At 43.6% G+C, this 25,799-nt stretch overlaps 1 protein-coding gene across 1 annotated transcript; it reads right to left on the bottom strand.

Moving 5' to 3' along the window:
- Positions 1-386: 386 nt before the first annotated feature.
- On the bottom strand, positions 387-15,206 carry LOC144500097 (nucleoside hydrolase-like). Its single transcript, XM_078222873.1, has 5 exons — positions 15,024-15,206; positions 11,398-11,577; positions 7,787-7,898; positions 5,589-5,725; positions 387-734 (listed from the first exon to the last, which is right to left on the bottom strand). The coding sequence occupies exons 1-5, from the start codon at positions 15,204-15,206 to the stop codon at positions 387-389; spliced, it is 960 nt and encodes a 319-aa protein (XP_078078999.1).
- Between the last annotated feature and the right edge of the window lie 10,593 nt (positions 15,207-25,799).

The following is a 25,799-nucleotide window of genomic DNA, read 5'->3' as shown; positions in this document are numbered from 1 at the left end:
ACAATTGTCTTCAGGAAGTAAGAGAAAGTCAACCAAGCTGCGTTCTGCTCTTTGTGACTATCCAGTCACAAATCTTGCTGGAGTGCACTTACAAAAATTGGAAGTATGTGGGAACAGATTTGCTGCCACCATGAGCAGGAGTCTGCTAATGCTCAACATCTGTATTCATACATGAAGAATTAAAATCGAGGACAAAATAAAAGAGGACACCTGGGGCCCACTGAATCTGATTCTACCTTCAGGAGAAAATTAGAAGAAAGCAGGAAAGAGTAAAGAAATGAAATAAGCATTCGAGCAAAAATATTAATAAGAAATTTACTACCAACACTCCACACACATGCACAAGAAATTGATGGATGCTTATGTTCAACTTTCTATGAAGCCTGTTATTTCAAAGCAGACATCATGAGCTGTTTAATCTTCTCAATATCACATTTTGTCATAATAAAAGCTTCATTTTGTTTCTTCAGTTGGTTAAGTGTATCCACGATCATCATCCCTCTGGTCGCTGATCCCTGTAATTCCACGCTTACTCCATATCGTATATATTCAGTGACAGCACTCTGATCAATAGCAGCTGCCATTGCAAAAGAATCGCAGCACAGGAAGCCAGGTCCAAAATACATCTCTTTGTTGCCTTGCCTGCCTTTGGAAAATCTTTCAGTGTGTGCAGCTATCTTCTTCATAAAGCAAGCTTTCTCAGTGTCTTGATTTACCCATTCCTTAAAAAACTCCTGTAATGGACACAATGAAAGGCTATCAACTTTGCAGAACTTCCATGTCACCCAATCATTCCGTTCAGATCAAAACAATAAAATAGGTTGTCAAGGGTTAAAATCTTTTTTAACACACGAACCTCATCATTTATAAGTTTTTCTTTGCAATTACTAGGTGAATTGTACATTAGCTTATAGGGCAACAAAGAAGAAGCCAAACACTATTGATATGGGCATTACAGATCTGTAATATTATACTGGCAAGTAGTGGGTTCATTTCAATCATTATAACCAAGATAATTAAAATCAGAAATGGCTAACTAGTCCTTTACATTTATGAAATGATTCAGCAACTTGTAACTTATAATGAAAAATACTTGAAGGGAGAAAGTTACAAAGTTAAGCGGAAAAGGACAAGGATTAATTTAATAATCTTGAATTATCAAAGACAAGAATGATGGGTTGAATGGCCTCCTCCTATGCTGTATCATTCAATGGTTCTAAGAAGGGAAATGGAGACAGCGGTAGTGGAATTCGGCCAGTTAGTGCAGCTAAAACGCAGAAAATGATCTGAATGCAGAAAGTGTCAAGCAGAATGCTTCTGGTCTCTGCCAAATGCAACGTGCATGGCACATCCTGACTCAGATCATTGGCATGAATGCTTAAAGCTTACAAAATGGGTGGATGATGCCATCAATTAGTGTCTCTAAAGCTGACTGTCATTTTGGACTGCACACATCAAGTTAACATCATCTCTTGAGTAATTCCAACTACATACCCTCCCTTCATCAACTTATTTCAGGGTTATTTAAAAAGCTGAGGGCCATGTGAGTGCTATTGACTTGCTGTGTCATTGAAGGTCTTATGCAAACCTTTTGAATTTTCAAGGATGTGGTGCTGGGCCTTAACAAGGAGGTCAGAGGATCATTTAACTTCTTAGCAGCAAGTTTGTTCCACTATGGGGACTATAGTTGCAGAACCATTTGGGCCACAGCATGATTTGGAAATGGAAGACAAGTAGCAAAGACGGGAGGTAATCTGCAGAGGGAGGAAGAGGAGGCTGGATCTCGGTAAGAGACCTAAGACACCAATGGTCATTAGGGAAGTACTTCTACTTTCACCTCAGCCAGGAGCAGGAATTGAGGTAATCAACAAGCTGGTCACTGGACCTCCCACAACCCAACCTATAGCTGTAAAGCAGGGTGAAAATGGTGCTAAGAGTGGCAGTGACTGGTCACAAATCTCCTCTCATCTTCCTGTTAGGATACAGCAAAATTCATATCCAAAACCAGCAAGTCACTTTAATTCCTCTAACAGCATACTTCCATAAACAGATTTTGTATGGAAGCTTTACATTATTTTTGGCTTTTTACAGCAGGCAGGTAAACAGTAGCCAGCAGAAGAAACCAGTCTATTTTTAAACCTCCACAGCACAGTCTTGTTTTCACTTTATATCCACCTCATGTTTTGAATCAGTTTCGTTTCTGGTGTGAACTGCTGTTGCTGATACTGCACAAATGATTACCATGTTCTTAGGATAGTCTTTCATGTGCTAGTTCCACACTCATTTCTTTTCCATGGGTTATGCCTCCATTAATATGAACGTAGCCCAGTCTAACCACGCAAACCAGCCTCCCATCCATTGATTTCCCTAAGTTTCCCGCTGCCTCGGAAAAGCAGCCAGCATAATCAAGGACCCCATACATCCTGGACATACTCTCTCCCATCTTCTTCCGTCGGGAAAAATATACAAAAGTCTGAGACCACGTACCAACCGACCCAAAAACAGCTTCTTCCCTATTGCCATCAGACCTTTGAATGGACCTGCCATACATTAAGCTGATCTTTGTGGGTGGAGATGAGGAATAGTAGGGGGAGAAAGACACTGGTAGGCGTGGTCTATAGGCCCCCAAATAATAACTTAGAGGTGGGGAGGGCTATAAACAAGCAAATAATGGATGCATGCAAAAGTGGAACGGCAATAATCATGGGGGATTTTAACCTACATATTGATTGGTCGACTCAAATTGGACGTGGAGGGCTTGAGGAAGAGTTCTTGGAATGCTGTCGGGATTGTTTCATTGAACAGTATGTTACAGAACCTACGAGAGAGCGAGCTATCTTGGATCTGGTTCTGTGCAATGAGACAGGTAGGATTAAGGATCTTCTTGTGAAGGATCCTCTTGGGATGAGTGATCATAATATGGTGGAATTTCTGATACAGATGGAGGGTGAGAAAGTAGGGTCCCAAACCAGTGTCCTCTGCTTGAACAGAGGGGAGTACGATAGGATGAGGGTGGAATTGGCTAATGTAGACTGGGCGAGCAGACTGGTAGGTAGGACAGCTGAGGAACAGTGGAGGATTTTTAAGGAGATTTTTTTAAGTACTCAGCAAAAATATATTCCGGTGATAAAGAAGGACTGTAAGAAAAAGGATAACCGGACGTGGATAACGAAGGAAATAAAGGAGAGTATTAAAATAAAATCAGATGCGTACAGAGTGGCCAAAAATAGTGGAGAATTAGTGGATTGGGAAAGCTTTAAAGAAAAACAAAGAACGACTAAGAAAGTGATTAAGAAAGGAAAGATAGATTATGAAACTAAACTAGCTCAAAATATAAAAAATGATAGTAAAAGTTTTTACAAGTATATAAAAAGGAATAGAGTGGCTAGAGTGAATGTTGGACCCTTGGAAGATAAGAGGGGGGATTTAATAGTGGAAAACGAGGAAATGGCTGAGACTTTAAATAAGTTCTTTGTGTCGGTCTTCACGGTGGAAGACACAAATAGTTTGCCGAATATTAGAGATCGAGAGTTGGTGGGAGGGGAGGTCCTTAATACAATTACTGTTACTAAGGAGGTGGTGCTTGGTAGACTAATAGGACTGAAGGTAGACAAGTCCCCGGGCCCGGATGGAATGCATCCCAGGGTACTGAAAGAAATGGCTGAGGTAATAGCAGATGCGTTAATAGTAATTTATCAAAATTCGCTGGACTCTGGGGTAGTGCCGGCTGACTGGAAAACAGCTACTGTTACGCCGCTGTTTAAAAAAGGAAGTAGACAAAAGGCGGGTAACTACAGGCCGGTTAGCTTAACGTCCGTAGTTGGGAAGATGCTAGAGTCCATTATTAAAGAGGAAATAACAGAGCACCTGAATAAGAATGGTTCGATCAAGCAGACGCAGCATGGATTCATGAAGGGAAAGTCATGTTTGACGAATCTACTGGACTTTGATGAAGATGTCACTAGTGCGGTTGACAGAGGGGAACCGGTGGATGTAGTGTTTTTAGATTTCCAGAAGGCGTTCGATAAGGCGCCTCACAAAAGGTTGCTGTAGAAGATTGGGGTACACGGAGTTAGGGGTAAGGTGTTGGCGTGGATTGGGGATTGGCTATCTAACAGGAAGCAGAGAGTTGGGATAAATGGGTGCTTTTCTGGTTGGCAGTTGGTGACCAGTGGCGTGCCGCAGGGATCGGTGCTGGGGCCTCAATTGTTTACCATTTACATAGATGATCTGGAGGAGGGGACTGAATGTAGGGTTTTCAAGTTTGCTGATGACACGAAGGTGAGTGGGAAAGCGAATTGCTTGGAGGACGCGGAAAGTGTGCAGAGAGATTTGGATAGGCTGAGCGAGTGGGCGAGGATCTGGCAGATGGAATATAACGTTAGCAAATGTGAGGTTATCCACTTTGGAAGAAATAATAGTAAATTGGAATATTATTTAAATGGAGAAAAATTACATCGTGCGACTGTGCAGAGGGACCTGGGGGTCCTTGTGCACGAATCGCAAAAACTCAGTCTGCAGGTGCAGCAGGTGATCAAGAAGGCGAATGGAATGTTGGCCTTTATCGCGAGGGGGATAGAATATAAAAGCAGGGAGGTCTTGCTGCAACTGTACAAGGCACTGGTGAGGCCGCAACTGGAGTACTGTGTGCAGTTTTGGTCCCCTTATTTGCGAAAGGATATATTGGCCTTGGAGGGAGTGCAGAGAAGGTTCACCAGGTTGATACCGGAGATGAGGGGTGTAGCTTATGAGGAGAGATTAAACAGATTGGGTCTGTACTCGTTGGAGTTTAGAAGGATGAGGGGTGATCTTATAGAGACATATGAGATAATGAAGGGGCTGGATAGGGTAGAGGTGGAGAGATTCTTTCCACTTAGAAGGGAAACCAGAACTAGAGGGCACAGCCTCAAAATAAGTGGGGGCCGGTTCAGAACAGAGTTGAGGGGGAACTTCTTCTCTCAGAAGGTAGTGAATCTCTGGAATTCTCTGCCCATTGAAGTGGTGGAGGCTTCCTCGTTGAATATGTTTAAATCACGGGTAGATAGTTTTCTGATCGATAAGGGAATTAGGGGTTATGGGGAGCAGGCGGGTAAGTGGAACTGATTTGCTTCAGATCAGCCATGATCTTGTTGAATGGCGGGGCAGGCTCGAAGGGCCAGATGGCCTACTCCTGCTCCTATTTCTTATGTTCTTATGTTCTTTCTCTACACCCTAGCTATGACTGTAACAATATATTCTGCATCCTCTCCTTCTCCCCTATGTACGTTGTGAACGGTATGTTTTGTCTGCATAGCGCGCAAGAAAAAATACTTTTCACCGTATCCTAATACCATGTGACAATAATAAATCAAATCAAGTAAAGCAAAGAAATGTTTGAGTGCATTGTGTATGCCTGCTAATACAATCAATGGCAATTTCTAGCCTATTATTTAAAAACCCATCAATAATCTTCAGTTTTAAAATTATATCCTTACAATTTAATTTTTTTAAAATCTCCAGTTAACTAACATAATCCACATGTGCAGAAGAAGTGTACATGCACTCACCAGTCTTGACTTTGTGTTTAAAATATATTTTCTACACCTTACCCATGGCAGAGCATGACGAAGACAATATTCCCAAGTGGCGATATAGATTGGACACGCAAAATGATTCAGGACAATATAAGCTGCTTCAGGATCAGCTGCAAAGTTAAACTCAGAACACATTGTCACATTCCCTCTGCCTGAAAAAGATAAACGTACAAATGAAATTAATTCCACCACGACCTTAAAAGATGTGTCATTATTTTGTGTTCTTAATAAAAGACCATTTCTAATGATTGAAACAAATGGCTTTGAAAGAAAGTGACATATTGATTTGGTTTGAGCCTGTTTTCACCAAGTATGTTCTTAGTCTACCTTTGGAGATTAAAATGCAAGTGCAAAGACTTGAATAGCTTGTTGGGGTACTTGGTTCATGCTATCATACAAACAGATGAAGCGTAAAGTGACTCAATGTGCATAAAAGTAAGGAAGTCAAGCTGCTTGTGATAATGTTACCAGTGACAGGATGGGCAAGAGGAATGCACACTTAGGGTTGCTAACCCTCCAGGATTACTCTGGAGTCAGCAATTGAAAGTCAATCTCCAGGACACTGCTGTGTGCAACTTTGGAGAAAAATCATTAACATTAAATAAGGACATTTTTTGTCATTGCTTTTAAAGTTTCTCTTTACCAGATATAAAATATTGGAAATGCCTGGAAACACAGCTGGTACTGAAGAGCTCTCAGCCCTTGATTGACCAGCAGTTCACAGAGATGGGACATCCATCCTGCAGGACCCAGGAACTCCGAAGCCAGGTTGAGGAAGTGAGCAACGGAAGTATAGTTCCTCAAATCAGGATGTAGCACCAAAGAAATTTAGTGAGTGCAGGAAAGGTGAATTGTATCCCACTTTCCGGTGCCAAACCCCATACTGATCATCCCAGCATTCTCCTGTACTGTACTCCTCTTACCAGCTGCTCTTGCAGCTCCCCTTATTCCTCTATTTCCAGGAACCTCTTCACATCCTCAACTGAACAGTAGATATTCATATTCGCCCTCATCTTATTAACATTCTGCACTCATCCCTCACCAGGATTGTCAGCCTTCACAACTATTGTCATGGCCTCCCCTCCACACAATCCATTTTTTCATACACAGCTCTGATTTCCTCTTTGGCGAAGAATGCGCACAATTCCAAGGAGAGGCAGAGAACCAGATAGATACCTAAATGGCTACTGGCAGGTGCATACTCACCTGATTCAGAATGAAAAGGCCTTGAATCAGGAGGCAACAGATGTCAGCAATGACTTGCTGTGATAGCCTGAGCTTCAGGAGTCACTAGCTCTCAGACATGTCGAGCGAGCTGAGATACTGCCTGTATATCCTCTGGTGACATTCCCTCTATGCAGCTAGCTTTCTGTGACCACCCTTTCTGTCCTATGGAGTGACATATAGCAGTGAAGAAAACAACTGGTACTGCTCCTCGGTTTCTCATCAGAGGTCCAAGGTTGAGCTGAATTCGCTGCCCTCACGCTGCAGTGAAGGCTGACAGCAGGGAAACTCAGATTAAGGTGAGTCACATATGAGATAGGTAATATAACTTCCAAAAAGTTGGAAATAAGTTGTAAGTGGAAAAATCAGGCTCTCAGAACAAGTGTTGTGGATATTGCCTGGCCAATAGTTATGCAGTTTCACTGTTTAAACGCCTCCAAGCCTGTCAGTTTCATTTATCAATGGTTTTCTTTTGCTGTATTCTCACCTTGTTGACCCTGGTGAATTCCACGCTGTTCAGAAAACCAGTGCACTGGCTCTGAAAACTAGAATCTTGGGTTAAGTACACAATTAATTGATAATTTAAATTACTTATTCAACAGATTCATGGGGATCATCAGCCCCAGCAGCACTCAAGAGTAGGTTGCCCCCCCCTCCATGCGCACGCCCGGCCCGGATCATTTGTACATGGTGAGATAAGTTTCAGAGAATATCAGAATACCATTTTCAGGATTTTCTGACTGACTGGTCGACACTTGGCACATAATGGGCTGCTCAGCCAGAAAGAGCAGAAAGCTATCTGTTTTTATCCATGCTCCTTTTAGCTTATGCCTGCCAGGCAGGCACTTTGGGGAAGACAGAGCAGCGAAAAAAATCTCACACCACTTGTTTATCGTTGAAAATACATATATGAGATGAGGGCTGGGTTAGGATCATGTCTGAAACCCTCTGAGTCAGATAGAATGATGCAACCAAGGTATCTAACATACTTTCCATGTTTCCTCCCATGATGTACAGATGTTTTAACTTTGATGGAAAGGTGGGATCCATTTTAAATGCCAGGGCAACATTGGTCAGCGGGCCAGTAGCCACAAGAGAAACCTGTAGGGTAATAAACAAATTCTTAACTCAGTGACTGAGAGATTGTAAAGTTACAGTAGTCTTGTACAACTGTAAAATATAACATGCTATTTTCATTCTTTTTCAGTTTTGTACATGCACATATACTAAGAATTAATTTTGGTAGTACAGAACTTGACTACTGCTGAAAAAAGACATTTTATCAAAGCCTTTCATCTTGCACTCATCAGGACAATCACAAGAATACCAATTTCAGGGGAAACAAATTTATTCTGGGTCCTCAGAACATTTGCTGAGTTTCTGGATTAATCGTCTAGCTATAATACCGCTGGCCGTTGCCTCCCCTGGAGTGGAGGCAATGCCATGGAGAATGCACCAGTTGATTGTGACTGAGAGTTAACTGCCAAGCTTTATTTGAAATTTAAACCAGGCAGCTGGACTCTGATCTTACACGTTCTTACTATCTGCAAAGAACAGCGCCCTGTGTATTACTATATGTTGGTTCCAGTATACACAAATGTGCCACACCATGAACCTGACTGGCAATTTTAAATTCGTTGTCAGTGTAATTTTTAGCACACTGAGGATTATTTAACGAATGTTTTCCAATTGTGGAATCACATCTAATGTTGCACACTTATACATTTTGCAAGCACAGGCTGGTTGGGTATGGTCTATACTTTGCCTGCTGTGAACAGCAAAAAGGACATGCTGGTTGATATTATCCACTGGTCTTTGGGATCTATGCCCTACGTACCTAGCGTCACACTGGCATTGAAATTCACATACTACATTACTCATTTTGTGTGATAGGCAGAATGTCTTTTCGCTTGATGACAGCTTCCCATTAGTGGCGAATACCACTTGTATTGCTACTGCATAGTAGCAGCATGAAACAGCTAGCTATGCCTGTCGCTCAGGCTTTTGAGATACCTTGCCCTTCCAGGGTAATCTGAGGTAGACTGAACAAAGAACTGTACAGCACAGGAACAGGCCCTTCAACCCACCAAGCCTGCGCCAATCGTGTTGTCCTATCAAGACCCTATCTAGAGACCCTATCTAGACTCTTATCTATCCTATCTAGAGCGTGTATCCCCCTAGTTCCCACCTGTTCATGTGTCTATCCAGATAAGTTTGAAATGTCGCTAAAGTTTCTGTCTCAACCACTTCACTTGGCAGTGCATTCCGTGTCCCTACCACCCTCTGTGTAAAAGAAAAATCTTCCCCCCGCACATCTCTACTGTACCTTTCTCCCCTTGGGAGCACAAGTTCAACCTTTGTAATTGTCATTTCTGCCCTGGAAACAGAGCTTCCAACTGTTCACCTTATCTATGCCCCTCATAATTTCTATCAGGTTGCCCCTCAGCCTCCAACTTTCCAGGGAGAACAATCTGGGCTCTTTTCAGGGCTGAAAGTGACAGCTGTGTCGTTTCTACTGACATTGGTAATCTTGTATCCTGATGAGTGTAAGATGAAAAGCTTTGACTTATTTCAGCAATACTAAGAATTAAGCTTAGATTCAGCTTTGTTCAAATTCCAGACTGATGTTCAAATATGCTTGTTCCAACTAAACAGGCTAGTGCTGTCCTTGTCACTTCACTAGAACCATAGAAAATTACAGCTCAGAAACAGGCCTTTTGGCCCTTCTTGTCTGTGCCGAACCATTTTATGCCTAGTCCCACTGACCTGCACTTGGACCATATCCCTCCACACCCCTCTCATCCATGAACCCGTCCAAGTTTTTCTTAAATGTTAAAAGTGACCCCGCATTTACCACTTTATCCGGCAGCTCATTCCACACTCCCACCACTCTCTGCGTGAAGAAGCCCCCCCTAATATTCCCTTTAAACTTTTCTCCTTTCACCCTTAACCCATGCCCTCTGGTTTTTTTCTCCCCTAGCCTCAGCGGAAAAAGCCTGCTTGCATTCACTCTATCTATACCCATCAAAATCTTATACACCTCTATCAAATCTCCCCTCAGTCTTCTACGCTCCAGGGAATAAAGTCCCAACCTATTCAATCTCTCTCTGTAACTCAGCTCCTCAAGTCCCGGCAACATCCTTGTGAACCTTCTCTGCACTCTTTCAATCTTATTTACATCCTTCCTGTAACTAGGTGACCAAAACTGTACACAATACTCCAAATTCGGCCTCACCAATGCCTTATATAACCTTACCATAACACTCCAACTTTTATACTCGATACTCCGATTTATAAAGGCCAATGTACCAAAGGCACTCTTTACGACCCTATCCACCTGTGACGTCACTTTTAGGGAATTCTGTACCTGTATTCCCAGATCCCTCTGTTCAACTGCACTCTTCAGAGTCCTACCATTTACCCTGTACGTTCTACTTTGATTTGTCCTTCCAAAGTGCAATATCTCACACTTGTCTGCGTTAAATTCCATTTGCCATTTTTCAGCCCATCTAGATGCAAATTTGTGTAAAACTCTGACATCACCAGCCATGTCTGCAAAAGGTATAGGCCTCATTAACAGCCAATCCAATAACAGCTAGATGTGAATGGCAATGTAGCCCATCTGGTCCTCCCAGCTTGTTAAGGGAGATAAAAACAGAAAAATGCTGGAAAATCTGACAGCATCTGTGGAGAGAGAGTAGAACCAATGTTTCGAGTCTAGATGACCCTTTGTCAGAGCTGAATTTTTCTGTTTTTGTTTCAGATTCCAGCATCTGCAGTATTTGCGTTTATGTTAAGGGAGATGTTTGTTATGTCAGAATAAATGTAAACTGCCAGCTAAAGGAATTGACAGAGTAAATATAGAGAAATGTGTTCCTTTAGTGAGGAAATAAAGCAGTGAAAACCATTAAAATTAGTTGTTCACTGGTGTTGTCAGAAAGCACATCTTTACACAAAGTGTAGCGATAATCTGGAGATATCTTTGTGGAAAAGCTGTTGTATCTAGATCAATTGAAAACTTCAAAACTGAGATGGTAAATGTTTTTTTTAAATCTTGAATTGGATGTGTATACCAATGGCAAGGCTAGCATTTGTTGTCCATTCCTAATTTCCCTTTGAGTGAAGTGGCATGCTAGATCACTTCAGAAAGCAATTAAGAGTCATCTACATTGCTGTGGGTCTGGAGTTGCATGTAGATCAAACCAAATAAGGACGTCAGATTTTCTTCACTAAAGGACATTAGTGAACCAGAGCGGATTTTACAACAATCAGCGAGAGTTGTCATGGTGACCATTACCAAGACTAGTTTTTCAATTCCAGATTATTAATTGAATTTAATGGTGGGAATTGAACTCTTGTCCCCAGACCATTAACTTGAGTTTCCAGATTACCAGTCCAGTGATGTAACCACTACTGCCTCCCCACCAGTGCTAGCTAAGGGAATGAAGGATTACAGAACCAAAACAGTTAGATGGTAAGATACCTATCAACCATGATATAATTGAATGGTGGAACAGGTTTCAGGGGCTGAATGACCTACTCTTGTTCCTCTATTCCACTGATTACAAGAATTTTATTTCCTGTCACCCTAACATCTCACCTGATCAGCTTTTTCAGTGGCTATTCTTATTAAGGCATTCACTGCATGTTCGGCTTGTATGTGTTCCAACCCTGGAGCACTCGGGTCTGGAGCATCACCCAGACCATCCTTTCCATGGTAATGATCAGCATTTAGCTGTTCTCCAAGGAGAGAGTAACCTGCACCTCGGAACACAGGAATCTGCAATTATAAGGAAAACGATTAATAGCTCTAATGGGGGTATGAACTGCAATGATTGTTATGTGTAATAACATTCTGTAAATACAGGGGGCAGAATTTTTCAGATGGCAGGTTTTCTCACCCTTGCACCTGAAGTATCGATGGGGAATCTATATCCACCAATCCCAGCTGCTCCACAGGCATCTTATGCTTTACTGGGCATTAATTGCCTAAGGTCAAGAGTTCTGCCTTCATCTGCAGTGTAAGTCCTGCCTGTAATGGTCGCAGCTGGACTATGGGCAGTCCCTGAAGAAGAGAAGGCTATGGATGCTGGATTCAGTTAAGCCTGTGGTATCAGTAGAGCCTAGCTGACAGGTCCAGTTCTGGGAGGGGTGGGGGGAGGGGGGGATGGTGGTGGGTGGAAGAGAAGCTGGAGATGAGAGAAGAGGTAGGATCTAGGGTTGAAAGCCATTGGAGAGAATGCTAAAGGGGGAGTATTAATTTGTGGGTGATGACTCTGGACACAGGTGAGCCCCAAAGAAGGTCCACCCCCAGCTCCTCCCAATACTAACCTCTAAAACCCTACCTGACATGGGCCTTCCCCTACCATGGATAATATTGCAGCAGCGGTGGGCTGTGATATTTTAACTAGCCACAAATTGGCTACAAAGAGCTTCAATAGGACCAAAGATGCCTCCACCATAACCCCGTAAAAAAGGAGAGAGGTTGGGCTGGTGGGTAAATGGCGTATAAACCAGATGTTGCCTTCAAACCCACAGCCAGGAGACTAAAGTTTCATCCAATGGGTGCGCTCTGTCGGGGCCGTGCCATTGGACAGAATTTCTGGTCACCAGGCTTGCCCAGTGCTGACCTTATCTCAAATTCCAAGTACAAAGTCACTTTCATAAAATAGATGGATATATATATACTTCCACATTGACAGGCTATTGGCCTTTCCAAATCCTTGCTGCTCTTTAGGGTGAGAGGAGGAAAAAGACCATAGAAAGAAATCTCCTTTCTACCTTTCTCCTGCAGTACCCCTCTTAAAGACAGTCATTCACCCAGTGATTAACTGGTGGTGATAAATGTATATTGGACCCCATCTTCCACATTATGCAGGCATTCTTTATGTTGGTCACAGGAACGACAGGAATATTGAGATTTTTAATGGGGCGCATTATCTCACCAGTCCTGCATCTTTTGGTGAAGTCACAATGGGAGGTGGCGAGCACAAGAAACACTGGTCTCACCAGAGGTTTTGACTCTCAGAACATGGTTCTACATCAAATTATGACCCTTTCACCTCTCCTCCCCTATTCCCATTATGAAGTCTGCACATGTTCTGCCTTCCTACGGTCAGGTATTTTGACACCATTTTTCTTTGAGTGCATTTATGTTGTTACACAAAGTGAGCAAAGAAAATCTTACTCTATTTTACTGAATCTTTAATTCTAAACATCAGACCAGACAAAAATATGTAAAAGAAAAATACATTTTACAAATACTGTAATGCAGCTCAGTCTGAACCTGGAATTTTTTAAAGAAACAAGTCATGTGGGTAGTGTGATGATACTGTGCTATTTATATAATTTATTTTTCAAGACAAATGTTTTAAAGTTCAGTTTTCCTTTTGTACAAAAAGTATGTCTGGCGAGAATGCAGCAGATTCTGGAAAGTAGAATAATCACTAACTTCACTAACTTTAGCAATTTAGGGGGCGCTTCTTCATCCCGCTGTGCTGCTTTTGTAGCCAGGAGACTCTAGCAGAGAAATCAGTGTGGAGCGGCATAATTTATTTAAATTAGAATTTCAATATGTTTAAATCTCATCAGCAGGCCTGGAACAGATATCTCCGGGCCCACTCCTCCCCACGCCACCTCCCACCACTCCAGTGGAGTTTAGTATAGTTCCCCACTTGCAGGGACCTGGCGGCCTGACCCCGCTGGAGTGAAGGGGGAGCAATCGAGGCCCCCTCCCACAGTGTTGGGTGCCGGGGGGCATTGGGGAGAGATTCCAGCCTGGGCCCAAGGGGCAAAGTGTCAATGCCCAGAGGGCACCCTGGCACTGCTCACCGAGCATAGGGCAGTGCCAAGGAGGAAAGGCCTAATAGGGGTGGGGCCTCTGGGGCCAATCAGTGGGGTTGAGAGGGGGATCCGCTGCCACTCTGCAATTGGACTGGGTGACAGAGGGAGGGGGTCCAGCGATCAGGACTGAGCAACGGGGAGGGAGGTCAGCCTGCTGGGGGGTTCGGGACTGCGGGATGGGGTGGGGGGGATCTGGAGATTGGGGTTGCGGGGTGAGGGAGCTGGATATCGATGTTGGCCCGGGATGTTCGTGGGACCAGCACTTGGGCTGTGGAGGTCAAATGGCCGGCGGACAGGGGCCACTGCACATGCGCCGATCTCAGCATTGACAGATCGGCGCATGCGCAGTGGCCCATTCAGCGCTATGCTGCCGGCCTCTCCAGTGAGAATAGGCCCCGCCCACAGCTTTTTGAATTGATTTATGCTAGTGCATTCTGCAGTGCACAGAGTGTGGGAGATTCGTTTTGAATCTCCCGCTGAAAAAACCAGCGTAATTTACTCCAGTTTTTATGCAAATTCGACACTTCGAATATTTTGGGGAGAATCGCCCCGTAGTGTTTATTTAACAGAAGGTTAATGGGGTTTTGTTTAGAAATGAGAAAGGATCCTGAGGTTTTTTTTAATTAAAGTAATGGAAGGCGAGTTTAGGTATACAGGGTCATATGGTCATGTGGTAATGATTAATGGGAGGCGCTAGATATGTAAACAATTTCTTTTTCATTTAGAGTTGGTGGCTTGAGCTGTTTAAAGACAGAAGTTGCTCACTCACGTTCTCTCGCTCGCGTTCTCTCGCTCGCGCTCTCTTGCTCGCGTTCTCTCGCTCGCGTTCTCTCGCTCGTGTTCTCTCGCTCGCACTCGCTCTCTCTGCAAAGTCTCTCTGACAGCTTCAGGACTTTCACTTATTTATAGTAAGTATGCCTGGATTTGCTAACTATATTTCAAATGGGTTTAAGACTTTGGGAAGACTGTTGCTTAATTGGAACTGAAATAACGATAAGTTAGAAATTAGAGTTGCTTCTTTTCATGTTTTAAGGTTATTCAACTGTTAAGAGTTAAACTGCTCCAATTTATATTCAAACTGTTATGAATAAAGCTTGTTTTGATAAAAGATTCTTAATTTGTCAGTGGAATTACTCCTGGAGCAAAGCATCCTTTCCTCACATTTATGCCAAATAGAAAAATTATTGGGGTCTAGTCTGGCTTCATAACATACCTTGGGGCTCTGACCCAGGACCCGAACATTAGAAATTCACATACATAATTGAACTATAATCAGACATTAAGGAGACATTAGATTGGACCAATATGATGATCTATTTCCCTTCGTAATACCTGTAATGTACAAAGAACTCTGTATCTTTATCCATAATTTTCATCACATACCTCTGTCCTCTGACAAATCTTTAGCACCCGGAGTACATTTCTGCACACGTTTTCAATTTTTGTGTTTCCATGAGTACATGTTATGCCCAGGATCTGTACATTAGGAGCTGCAAGAGCCATCATTAATGCCTGGGCATCATCCACCCCGCAGTCGAGATCTATGAGCAACAGTTTCTTTGCCATTTCAGGTTCTGTGGCCACAAAAATAGTATAAGATTAAGTTTAAAGTAGTACCAAAACAGAAAATGCTGGAAAATCTCAGCAGGTCTGACAGCATCTGTGGAGAGAGAACAGAGCTAATGTTCTTTTTTAAAGTTTATTTGTTAGCCACAAGTAAGGCTTACATTAACACTGCAATGAAGTTACTGTGAAATTCCCCTAGTCGCCATACTCCAGCGCCTGTTCAGGTCAACCAGCACGTCTTTCAGACTGGGAGGAAACCAGAGTACCCAGAAGAAACCCACGCAGACACGGGGAGAACGTGCAAACTCCACACAGACAGTGACCCAAGCCAGGAATCGAACCCAGGTCCCGCGGCGCTATCAGACCTGCTGAGATTTTTCTGCATTTTCTGTATTTGTCTCAGATTCCAGCTTCTGCACTAATATGCTTTTAAAATAGTATCTGTTGGCTGATTTCACTGTACATGCATACGAACATATGAGTTAGGATCTAGAATATGACATGCAACCCCTCAAGACTACTCTGCCATTTGATAAGATTATGGCTGATGTGATTGTGACCTCAAGTCTACTTTCCTGTTTGCTCTCTATATTCTTTCACTTACTAGTCAGTCAAGAATCGATCCAACTCAGCCTTAAAAATAATCAGTGACCCTGCTTTCACTACTCTCTAGGAAAGAGAAATCCACAGACTAATGATCCTCTGAGAGAAAAAAATCCTTCTCATCTCCGTCTTAAATGGGACACTCCTTATTTTTGAACTGTGGCCCTTGTTCTAGTCTCTCTCACAAGAGGAAACATCCTCTCATCCTGTCAAGTGCCCTCAAAATCTTTTATGTTTCAATAAAATCACCTCTCATTCGTTTAAACTTAATTGGATACAAGTCCAACCTGTCCAGTGTTTCCTCAGAAAATAACCGCTTTATTCCAGGAATCACTTGAGTGAACCTTCTCTGAATTGTTTCTAATGCTATCATATCCTTTCTTAAGTAAAGAGATCAAAACTACACACAGTACTCCAAAAGTGGTTTCACGTGATGTTCTGGAGTTAATACTTTGGTATTGTTAAACATTAGTGAATGTCTGTAGGTAGCTGTAAGTGTATGAACGGCAAGTATTGTTTATTTGCCGCTGACTGCAAAATCTGTGCCATAATATGCATAAAAAGTTGTTGCTGTAGTTTTATATTACTTGACCCTACGCTTGATTAGCTGAACAACAACTAGGCAGGTTATGTTTCACGCCTTTGCTCCTCGATTCCAGTGTTTTACTGATCTCACTCCCAGTTTTCCGATCCCCACAGTTAGATACTATTTATGTAACTGAGATTTGTTGATGTATATTTTTTCCTCTTTTAAAAATCAAGAATTCACTGCAAAAATTATCAAACATAATAAACAAAAAACTCAGAACAAAATGACTCAATCAATATAAACCCATTGAGTGAGGTTGGGAAATGTGCCATTTCCACCTCTTTCAAAACTTGCTCAACTCTCAAGGCTGGTCCACAACAAAAACCTTGACTGTATCAAATGGTAGATGTTTGTCTGGAAGCAAGTTGAAAATGGGCAAAAGCAAATCTTCAAAAACGGCGAACAGTTGGTTAGCATGCCTGCAATTGTCAGCCACAGAGGTTGCTGAAGAATTCTGAGTTAGTTAATTCTCGATGGAATCATTCAAATGTTAAGCATCTAATTTAAATATTCAGGGGAGCTTTTTTGACATCCCAGAAAGGGACCCTGAATTTATCACTGAGTCCAATACATGCTCAGATTGACCACCCACTGACCCACTAACATACTATTATGCTTTGCACCTCTGTGAAGCCCGAGGACCAGTTCCGTTCGTCTGCTCTTCCAGCACACCACAGCCTAGTTCAGGAACCAGGAATTTGAGCCATCTGAGTCCCTGATTTTACTCTGTAGGTGGGCAGGCATTCAACAATCAGATTGTCTCATCCAACAGTATATTTCCAATCTCCCTGGCTGCCAGTTTACTTCTGGTATTTTACATCACAGTTAAACATTTAAAGCAATTGAGCCAAAATTATGAACCATTTAAGAGTGAGGCACCAACACAGCATACAACTTACTTGGTAGAGAAGGTTGTAAAGTTGGTGAGCCCAAGCACAAGGTATCAATTGAAAGTTTTCTGTTTTTTTTTTGTCTCCTTAGAGATCAGATTCTTAACTTTCAACGTTGCTCAACCGTTGATCTTACACAAATATTTGCAATAGTTTTCCTCACAAGGTAGGTCAGAACACTTTTTTTTCTGTGTTTGTACTTTGGATGAATTTATCCAGCAGTTTTGTACTAAACTAATTTAAAACATTGTAAGAAAAAAACATTTGTTGAGAAATGTTTCGGATTTCCCTTTGCACAAAAAAAAATCTAAGGATAGCAAAATTCTAGCTGCACGCCATGAAATTAGACAATGTGAGGGAATTGAAGTTTTCTTTTTGGAATTTGATGAACACAAACTAAACTGGGACATCATTTTTCATACACAACCATAGAATCATCATAGAATCCCTACTGTGCAGAAGGAGGCCATTCGGCCGACAACAATCCCACCCGGGCCTTATCCCCGTAACTCCGCATATTTACCCTGCTAATCTCTCTGACACTAAGGGGCAATTTAACATGACCAATTAATCTAACCCACACATTTTAGGAGTGTTGGAGGAAACTGGAGCACCCGGAGGAAATCCATGCAGAGACAGAGGGAATGTGAAAACTCCACACAGACAGTCACCAGAGGCCAGAAAAGACCATTGTGCCACCGTGTTGCCCCTTCCTTGCTGAAGGAGAAGCATCTTCTTTCTGGGTGGTAACCATACTTTGGCATGTAGAAAGGGAATTCATTTATTATCACGATTTGGTTATAGAACTTCAATTAAGACAAAAGTTATTGGGCGAAAAAGTCATAAGCCTGTAAGTAGTGCAACAAACACAATGACCATCCTTAAAAATTGAAATATGACACTCAAATACTTGACTTCTAAGGTTTGAAAGGCAAATAGAGAAAATGGAGTACAAATCAACTGGAGGACTAGATAACCCAAATTTTCCTCACTTGGTTTTGGCACAGTGCTATCACAAGTTGATTTGAAACACATTATTACATTGCATTGCTTACCACGAACAGATTATTCATTTTCAATGGACAATCAAATTAAAATTACTTGTAGATTACTCCTGTGGTCTGTGCCTCTTTCTCACTCAATACTGAATGACATAAAGTTTATTTATTAGTCACAAGTAGGCTTACATTAACACTGCAATGAAGTTACTGTGAAAATTCCCTAGTCGGGTACATTGAGGGAGAATTTAGCACCGCCAATGCACCTAACCAGCGCGCCTTTCAGATTGAGGGAGGAAACCGGAGCACCCGGAGGAATCCCATCCAGACACCGGGAGAACGTACAGACTCTGCAAAGACAGTGATCTAAGCCGGGAATTGAACCCTGGTCCATGGCACTGTGAGGCAGCGGTGTTAACCACTGTGCCACCGTGAAGGCTAGGTAGCATCATTAAAGCAGGAATATTTTTAAATGTCCCTGACATAATAATCATTAAGTCGATTTACTTGCATGCAAATGCATTTAAATCGTCGCGCTGCCTGATTCGGGCGTGGGACGGACCCGCGCCCGAATCGGGTGTCGGTAAAGGCGTGATCTGCTCGGATTCGGGTGCAGATCGCGTTAAAGGCCCGACGCCCAACTTTACCACGATTTCGCGCCCAAAAACAGGCGCGAAGTTTTGGTAAAATCAGGCCCATTAAGTTTCTACAAAGATGCAAAAAAGCAGACAAGATCCCGAAAGGACTACAGATCACGAACCCACTCAGGTCGACCTATAACACAGACTACGATGAAAGACTTTGCCGTCACACCTCTCTCATAGTCCTCAACCACCTCTATAGCAGGTGCTGCAACCTGGAAACCAAAATAGAGTCCATATTCTCAACTTGTGCTCAGGATGCAGACCAGCTGCGAAACACTGCCAGCAGATGAGACAACGAACTGCGCCATCTACATGCACACCAAGAACAGGAAACCTGAGAAACTCGGCATCACCACCAGCAGCAACCAAGCCTCCCCCAGTACCACAGTAGAAAACAGTACCAATGCAGGGAAGTCCATTGTCAACTTATCGGACGACACCCTTCAACCAGACGAAATCGAAATTCTTAGCCAAATGCTCAATTTCTGCCCCACCACCAAAATGAATACCATCAGTCTTGCAACGGACACAGTGGAATTCATCGGGCAAATGAGGCTCCGGGAGTTCTTCCACAAACCCCAAGAGCCCAACAACGAACTCAATGAGACAGCCAATGAATCGGAACATATCCGCGGTGCAGCAACCGAAGAGGAAAGTCGAATTGGACCCCACGAGAAGGCCACTGCCCTCCACTCGACATGTATGCCCAAGCCGTCAGGAGATGCGTCAATACCAGATTCACCAGCCGCACTTGCAAGACAGCCCGAATGTCACCCAAGCATAACTCAACACCATCCGCGCTCTCAAGACCAACCACAACATTGTCATCAAACCAGCAGGCAAAGGAGGGGCCACCGTCACACTGAACAGAACGGATTACTGCAAAGAAGTGTACTGACAACTGAGCAACCAGGAACACTACAGACAGTTACGCGCAGATCCGAGCAAAGAACACACCCGCCAACTCAACCCACTGATCAAGACCTTTGATCTGGACCTTCAGAGTACCCTCCGTGCTCTCATCCCATGTACTCCCCGCGTTGGCGATCTCTACTGTCTCCCGAAGATACACAAGGCTAACACATCCAGGCGTCCCATCGTATCAGGCAATGGGACCCTGTGTGAAAACTTCTCTGGCTACGTCGAGGGAATCCTGAAACCCATCGTACGAGGAACCCCCAGCTTTTGTTGCGACACTACGGACTTCTGACAGAAACTCAGCACCCATGGAGCACTTGAACTAGGAACACTCCTCGTCACAATGGACGTCTCGGACCTCTACACCAGCATCCCCCATGACAACGGCATTGCTGCAACTGCCTCAGTACTCAACACCGACAACTGCCAATCTCCAGATACAATTCACCCAACAACTCATCCGCTTCATTCAGGACCACAATGTCTTCAACGACCAGTTCTTCATCCAGACACACGGAACAGCCATGGGGACCAAATTCGCACCTCAATATGACAACATCTTCATGTACAAGACCTCTTCACCGCACAGGACCTTCAACTGAAGTGATACACTAGATACATCAATGACATTTTCTTCCTTTGGACTCACGGCGAAGGTTCACTGAAACAACCACATGATGACATTAAAAGTTCCATCCCACTATCAGACTCACCATAGCTTACTCTCCAGAATCGGATGCATTCTTGGACACACGCATCTCCATCAAGGATGGTCACCTCAGCACTTCACTGTTCCGCAAACCCACGGATAACCTCACGATGCTCCACTTCTCCAGCTTCCACCCTAAACACATTAAAGAAGCCATCCCCCATGGACAAGCCCTCCGTATACACAGGATCTGCTCAGATGAGAATGAACGCAACAGACACCTACAGATGCTGAAAGAAGCCATAAGAACAGGATATGGCACTCGACTCATCGAGTGACAGTTCTGACGCACCACAACGAAAAACCGCACAGACCTCCTCAGAAGGCAAACACAGGACATGGCTGACAGAGTACTCTTCGTCATCCAGTACTTCCCCAGAGTGGAGAAGCTACGACATCTTCTTCGGAGCCTTCAACACGTCATCGATGAAGACAAACATTTTGCCAAGGCCATCCCCACACCCCCACTACTTGCCTTCAAACAACCGTGCAACCTCAAACAGACCATTGTCCGCAGCGAATTATCCAGCCTTCAGGAGAACAGTGATCACGACACCACACAACCCTGCCACCACAACCTCTGCAAGACGTGCTGGATCATCAACACGGATGCCATCATCACACATGAGAACACCATCCACCAGGTACATGGTACATACTCTTGTGACTCGGCCAACATTGTCTACCTGATACGCTGCAGGAAAGGATGTCCCGAGGCATGGTACATCGGTGAGACCATGCAGACGCTACAACAACGGATGAACGGACACCACCCGACAATCACTAGGCAGAAGCATTCCCTTCCTGTTGGGGAACACTTCAGCAGTCAAGGGCATTCAGCCTCCGATCTTCGGGTAAGCGTTCTCCAAAGTGGCCTTCAAGACGCACGACAACGCAGAATTGCCGAGCAGAAACTGATAGCCAAGTTCCACACCACATGAGGATGGCCTCAACTGGGATCTTTGGTTCATGTCACACTGCATGTAACCCCCCACCATTTGGCTTGGGCTTACCAAATCCTACTAACTGTCCTGGCTTGAGATAATTCATACCTCTTTAACCTGTACTTGGCCTTCTCTCCACTCACATTGTCTTTACCTGTAAAAACCTGCATTCCAACCATTATTTTGCAATTGAGTCTGTGTCTATATATGCCCTGTTTGTGAACCCAACTCTCTACTCACTTGATGAAGGAGCAGTGCTCCGAAAGCTCATGATACCAAATAAACCTGTTGAACTTTAACCTGGTGTTGTGAGACTTCTTACTGTGGACTCTCTCTCGTGCTCTCTCTCACGGTTCTGGACTCCCCCACCATCACGAGTATTCTCTCTGAATCTACCCTGTCCAAACTAGAATTTTATAAGTTTCTTTGAGGTCCCCTCACACACTTCTAAACTCCAATGAATATTATTCCAACTGAGTTAGTTTCTTCTCATGTGACAGTCCTGCCATTCCAGGAAACAGTCTGGTGAATCTCTCTCTCTCTCTCTCTCTCTTCCTCTCTCTCTCTCTCTCTCTCTCCTCCTCCTCCTCCCCCCCCCCACCACCACCACCACCACCACCACAATATATCCTGCTGTTTCTATTCTGACTAGCACGTGACATTGGTAGTAATCCTGAGATCACTACCTTTGAGGTCCTACTTTTCAACTTGCTTCCCAGCACTCTGTATTCTGCTTTTAGGACCTCTTCTCTTTTTTCACTTAAGTCGTTTATAACAACTTGTACTACGACAACTGAATGTTCACCCTCCCCCTTCAGAATGTCCTGCAACTGCTCTGAGGCACCCTTAACTCAGTATCAGGGAGGCAACATACCATTCTGGAGTCTCTGTGGGTACAGAAGCATCTATCTTTTCTCTTCACATTTGAATCCCTATGACTATTGCATTTCTACACCTGTGCAACAGAGTCAACAGTGGTGCTATGAATTTGACTGTTGCCCTTATCCCGAGAGACCATTCTCCTCAACAGTATCCAACACGGCACGTGTGTTTTGTAAGGAAGTTGCCTTAGGAGATTTCTGCACTGCCTGCCTTGTCCTCTTGCCCTGCCTAGTGGCCACCCATTCCCTTCCTGCCTGTGGAGTCTGAGCCTGTGGTGTGACCTCTATATGTGCTATCCATGATACTCTCCACCTCGTGCATGCTCCATAGCATCCCAAAACGCTGCTCCAGCTCCGAAACCCGGGTTTCCAGGAGCTGCAGCTGGAGACACTTCCTGCACACCTGATCTCCCACTTGGAGCAAGAAGAGCAGCCCATGGCTTGGAGTTCTCCTGCCATGTCTTATCCCTTTAAGTTAAATTAATCCTTTTAATATCAAACACTATCAATTAGGGCCCTTCTTCTCTACTCTTTGTTATTATAGAATGTATTTCTTACAAACATTGAATCACAGAATGATATCTTAACAATTATTATACAATAGTAGTAGAAGTACCTACTCAACTGTACTCACCTCAACAGCTGTTTAGGTTGCCATAGAAGATGAAAACTTGCACTCCGCTCTTTCTTACAGTCTTTTAACCACTTGGTCCTGCTCTTAGATTCACTTTCTTTTTGCTCCTTTATCCTCCGAGCTTTGTTTCCAAACTGTTATCTTGTTTAGTTATTTAAGTTTCAGCTATTTAAATACAGTCCCTAATATCAGTTAGTCACCAACCAATCAGTTTACCGCTTTCCTGTGATGTTACTCTTGGATTTTTCAAACTGACTATTCTGTTTGGCTGTCTCTCGCCGGTCTGGTGCTCTCTGCTCCCTGAAGGTAAGTGAGGGCCCCGAGTCTCGCACTCCTTCTATCCTACTAGTCGTTTACCATAATTGGTGGGCTCAAAATCTAGAAAACAAGCAGAGTAAGAAAATAAGGGAGTAGGCTGTGTAAAAGCAAGTTTACTTACCAAAGCTGGGGAATCTTTTCCAACTGTGCACCATCATCCATGATGAGCTGCAGCGACGGGTCCTCGAACTAAGTGAGAGTAAGAAACCTGATTTTGGAAAGCAACTGTTGAAAAATAAAAAAAAAGTGAGTAAGCAAATTAAGCAGAATTCATAGAAACCCTACAGTGCAGAAGGAGGCCATTCGGCCCATCGAGCCTGCACCGACCACAATCCCACCCAGGCCCTACCCCTACGTATTTACCAGCTAATCCCTCGATCCTACGCATCTCAGGACTCTAAGGGGCAATTTTTAGCATGGCCAATCAACCTAACCCGCACATCTTTGGACTGTGGGAGGAAACCGGAGTACCCGGAGGAAACCCACGCAGACACGAGGAGAATGTGCAAACTCCACACAGACAGTGACCCAAGCTGGGAATCGAACCCAGGTCCCTGGAGCTGTGAAGCAGCAGTGCTAACCACTGTGCTACTGTGCCGCCCCTGTAGAGCTGAAATCTCCTTGTTTTAAAACAAATTGGTGTTTGCAAAAAAAAACATTTTCATAAAGCTACAGTGCAACCAAGAAAATATTGTTTAAAGAAACAACATAGAAATAATACAAATTAAATTGGAAGAGAAAATAAATTAGGGGGGAGGAAATGTTAAGGAAAGTACTGCAGCTTAAGAACCGGTAACTGTGATGGCAGGAAAAGGTGGCGCTCTGAAACCATTCAATGAGAATGCAGAATCATGGAGTACCTATGAAGAGAGATTTCAATACTACCTTGCTCCAAACAGGATACCGGATTAAATTAAAGTAGCAACTTTCCTGAATGTAATAGGACGGAAAACCTTCACTTTTTAACAAAGTCTTGTCCATCCTGCCAAACCTGGTACAAAACTTAAGAGGAATTGACTAAGTTCTTGAAGAACACTTCTCACCCAAAGCTATGAAAGGCATAGATAGGGTGAACGGTGGGAAGCTTTTCCCCGGGTCGGTGGTGACGTTCACGAGGGGTCATAGGTTCAAGGTGAAGGGGGGGAGGTTTAACACAGATATCAGAAGGACATATTTTACACAGAGGGTCGTGAGGGCCTGGAATGTGTTGCCGGGCAAGGTGGTGGAGGCGGACACACTGGAAACGTTTAAGACTTATCTAGACAGCTATATGAACGGAGTGGGAATGGAGGGATACAAAAGAGTGGTCTAGTTTGGACCAGGGAGCGGCGCGGGCTAATTGTTCTTTGTTTCTCGTTTCAAGGCTTCATTCTATGATCATCTTGCTGGTGCCAGTACAGAGCGAGACTGCGGATAGTTGGGAACCTGTCTCGGGGGCAGGGAATTCAGATGGTGTTCGTAAAGCAGAAGTGGAAATGAATAGGGTTGGGAAGCATTTTCTGATCAGGGCCAGTGTGATCTCCTGGACTCGTTTCGATCGCCACAGGGGGTCGGAGAGGAATTTCCCAGATTTTTTTTTCCCCATATTGGCCCTGGGGTTTTCACTCTGGGTTTTCGTCTCTCCCTGGAGATCACATGGTCTGGAATGGGGGGGTGGGGGTGAGTTAATAGGTTGTGATGAACAAAGCATCGTAGCTGTGAGGGACAGCTCAGTGGATAGGATATTAGGATGTAGATAGGCTGGAAAATTGGGTGGGGATCCTGGATTCGGGATTCAATCCTGGACCGGGGAGCGGCGCGGGCTTGGAGGGCCGAAGGGCCTGTTCCTGTGCTGTATTGTTCTTTGTTCTTTGTTGTTTTTGTTTAATCATAGCAGAGAGATTCAGATTTCATTGATGGAGCCAAGAAGAGGGTGAAAATATTCCACAATTTGTAGCCATACCACGGAAGCTAGCAAAGAGTTATGAGTTTGACAAGACATTTGAAGACACTCTGCAAGATAGACTTGTTTATGGACTTAGAAATTAATTCAAAGACAATTGCTCACTGTAAGCTCTTTAACACTAAATCTTGCTGTTGAGATTGCAGTGTCCATGGAATTGGCCGCTAAAGAAGCTTCCCAAATCAGAACTGGTGCCAAAATATAGAAGATGAGTACTGAGAAAAGAAAATTTTTCAACATTCTCCACAGGAATGTTGGTGTTGAGAAAACAAATGTTGTAATTGTGGCAAGAAAAGTAATATAATCAAGGCACGTTGGACCAGACTGAATCCTCAAACCTCGAAGATAGGTAAACGCAAAAACGCATCCAAATCTACACAAAAAGTTTATAGAATAACCAAAGACAATGAAGACTCCCAGGAACACACTGGGAGCAATTCTCCCAGCCCGCTGTGCTGCTCTAGTAGCTGCTCTCCCGCTTTCCCATCTGTTGGGCACTTAGATTTTTTGGGACAATCCCAGC

This window comes from Mustelus asterias, chromosome 10, assembly GCF_964213995.1.
Source record: "Mustelus asterias chromosome 10, sMusAst1.hap1.1, whole genome shotgun sequence".
Taxonomy (NCBI): Eukaryota; Metazoa; Chordata; class Chondrichthyes; order Carcharhiniformes; family Triakidae; genus Mustelus; species Mustelus asterias.
Note: the sequence above shows the minus strand (reverse complement) of the source record. Positions and strands in the feature narration are given on the sequence as shown.

Coding starts and splice junctions, on each gene's coding strand:
- LOC144500097 (XM_078222873.1), bottom strand. CDS start 15,206: ATGGCAAAGAAACTGTTGCTCATAGATCTCGACTGCGGGGTGGATGAT. Junction 7,899..11,397: donor CCACTGAAAAAGCTGATCAG/GTGAGATGTTAG, acceptor ATTACCCTACAG/GTTTCTCTTGTGGCTACTGG. Junction 735..5,588: donor TTCGTCATGCTCTGCCATGG/GTAAGGTGTAGA, acceptor TGTCCATTACAG/GAGTTTTTTAAGGAATGGGT.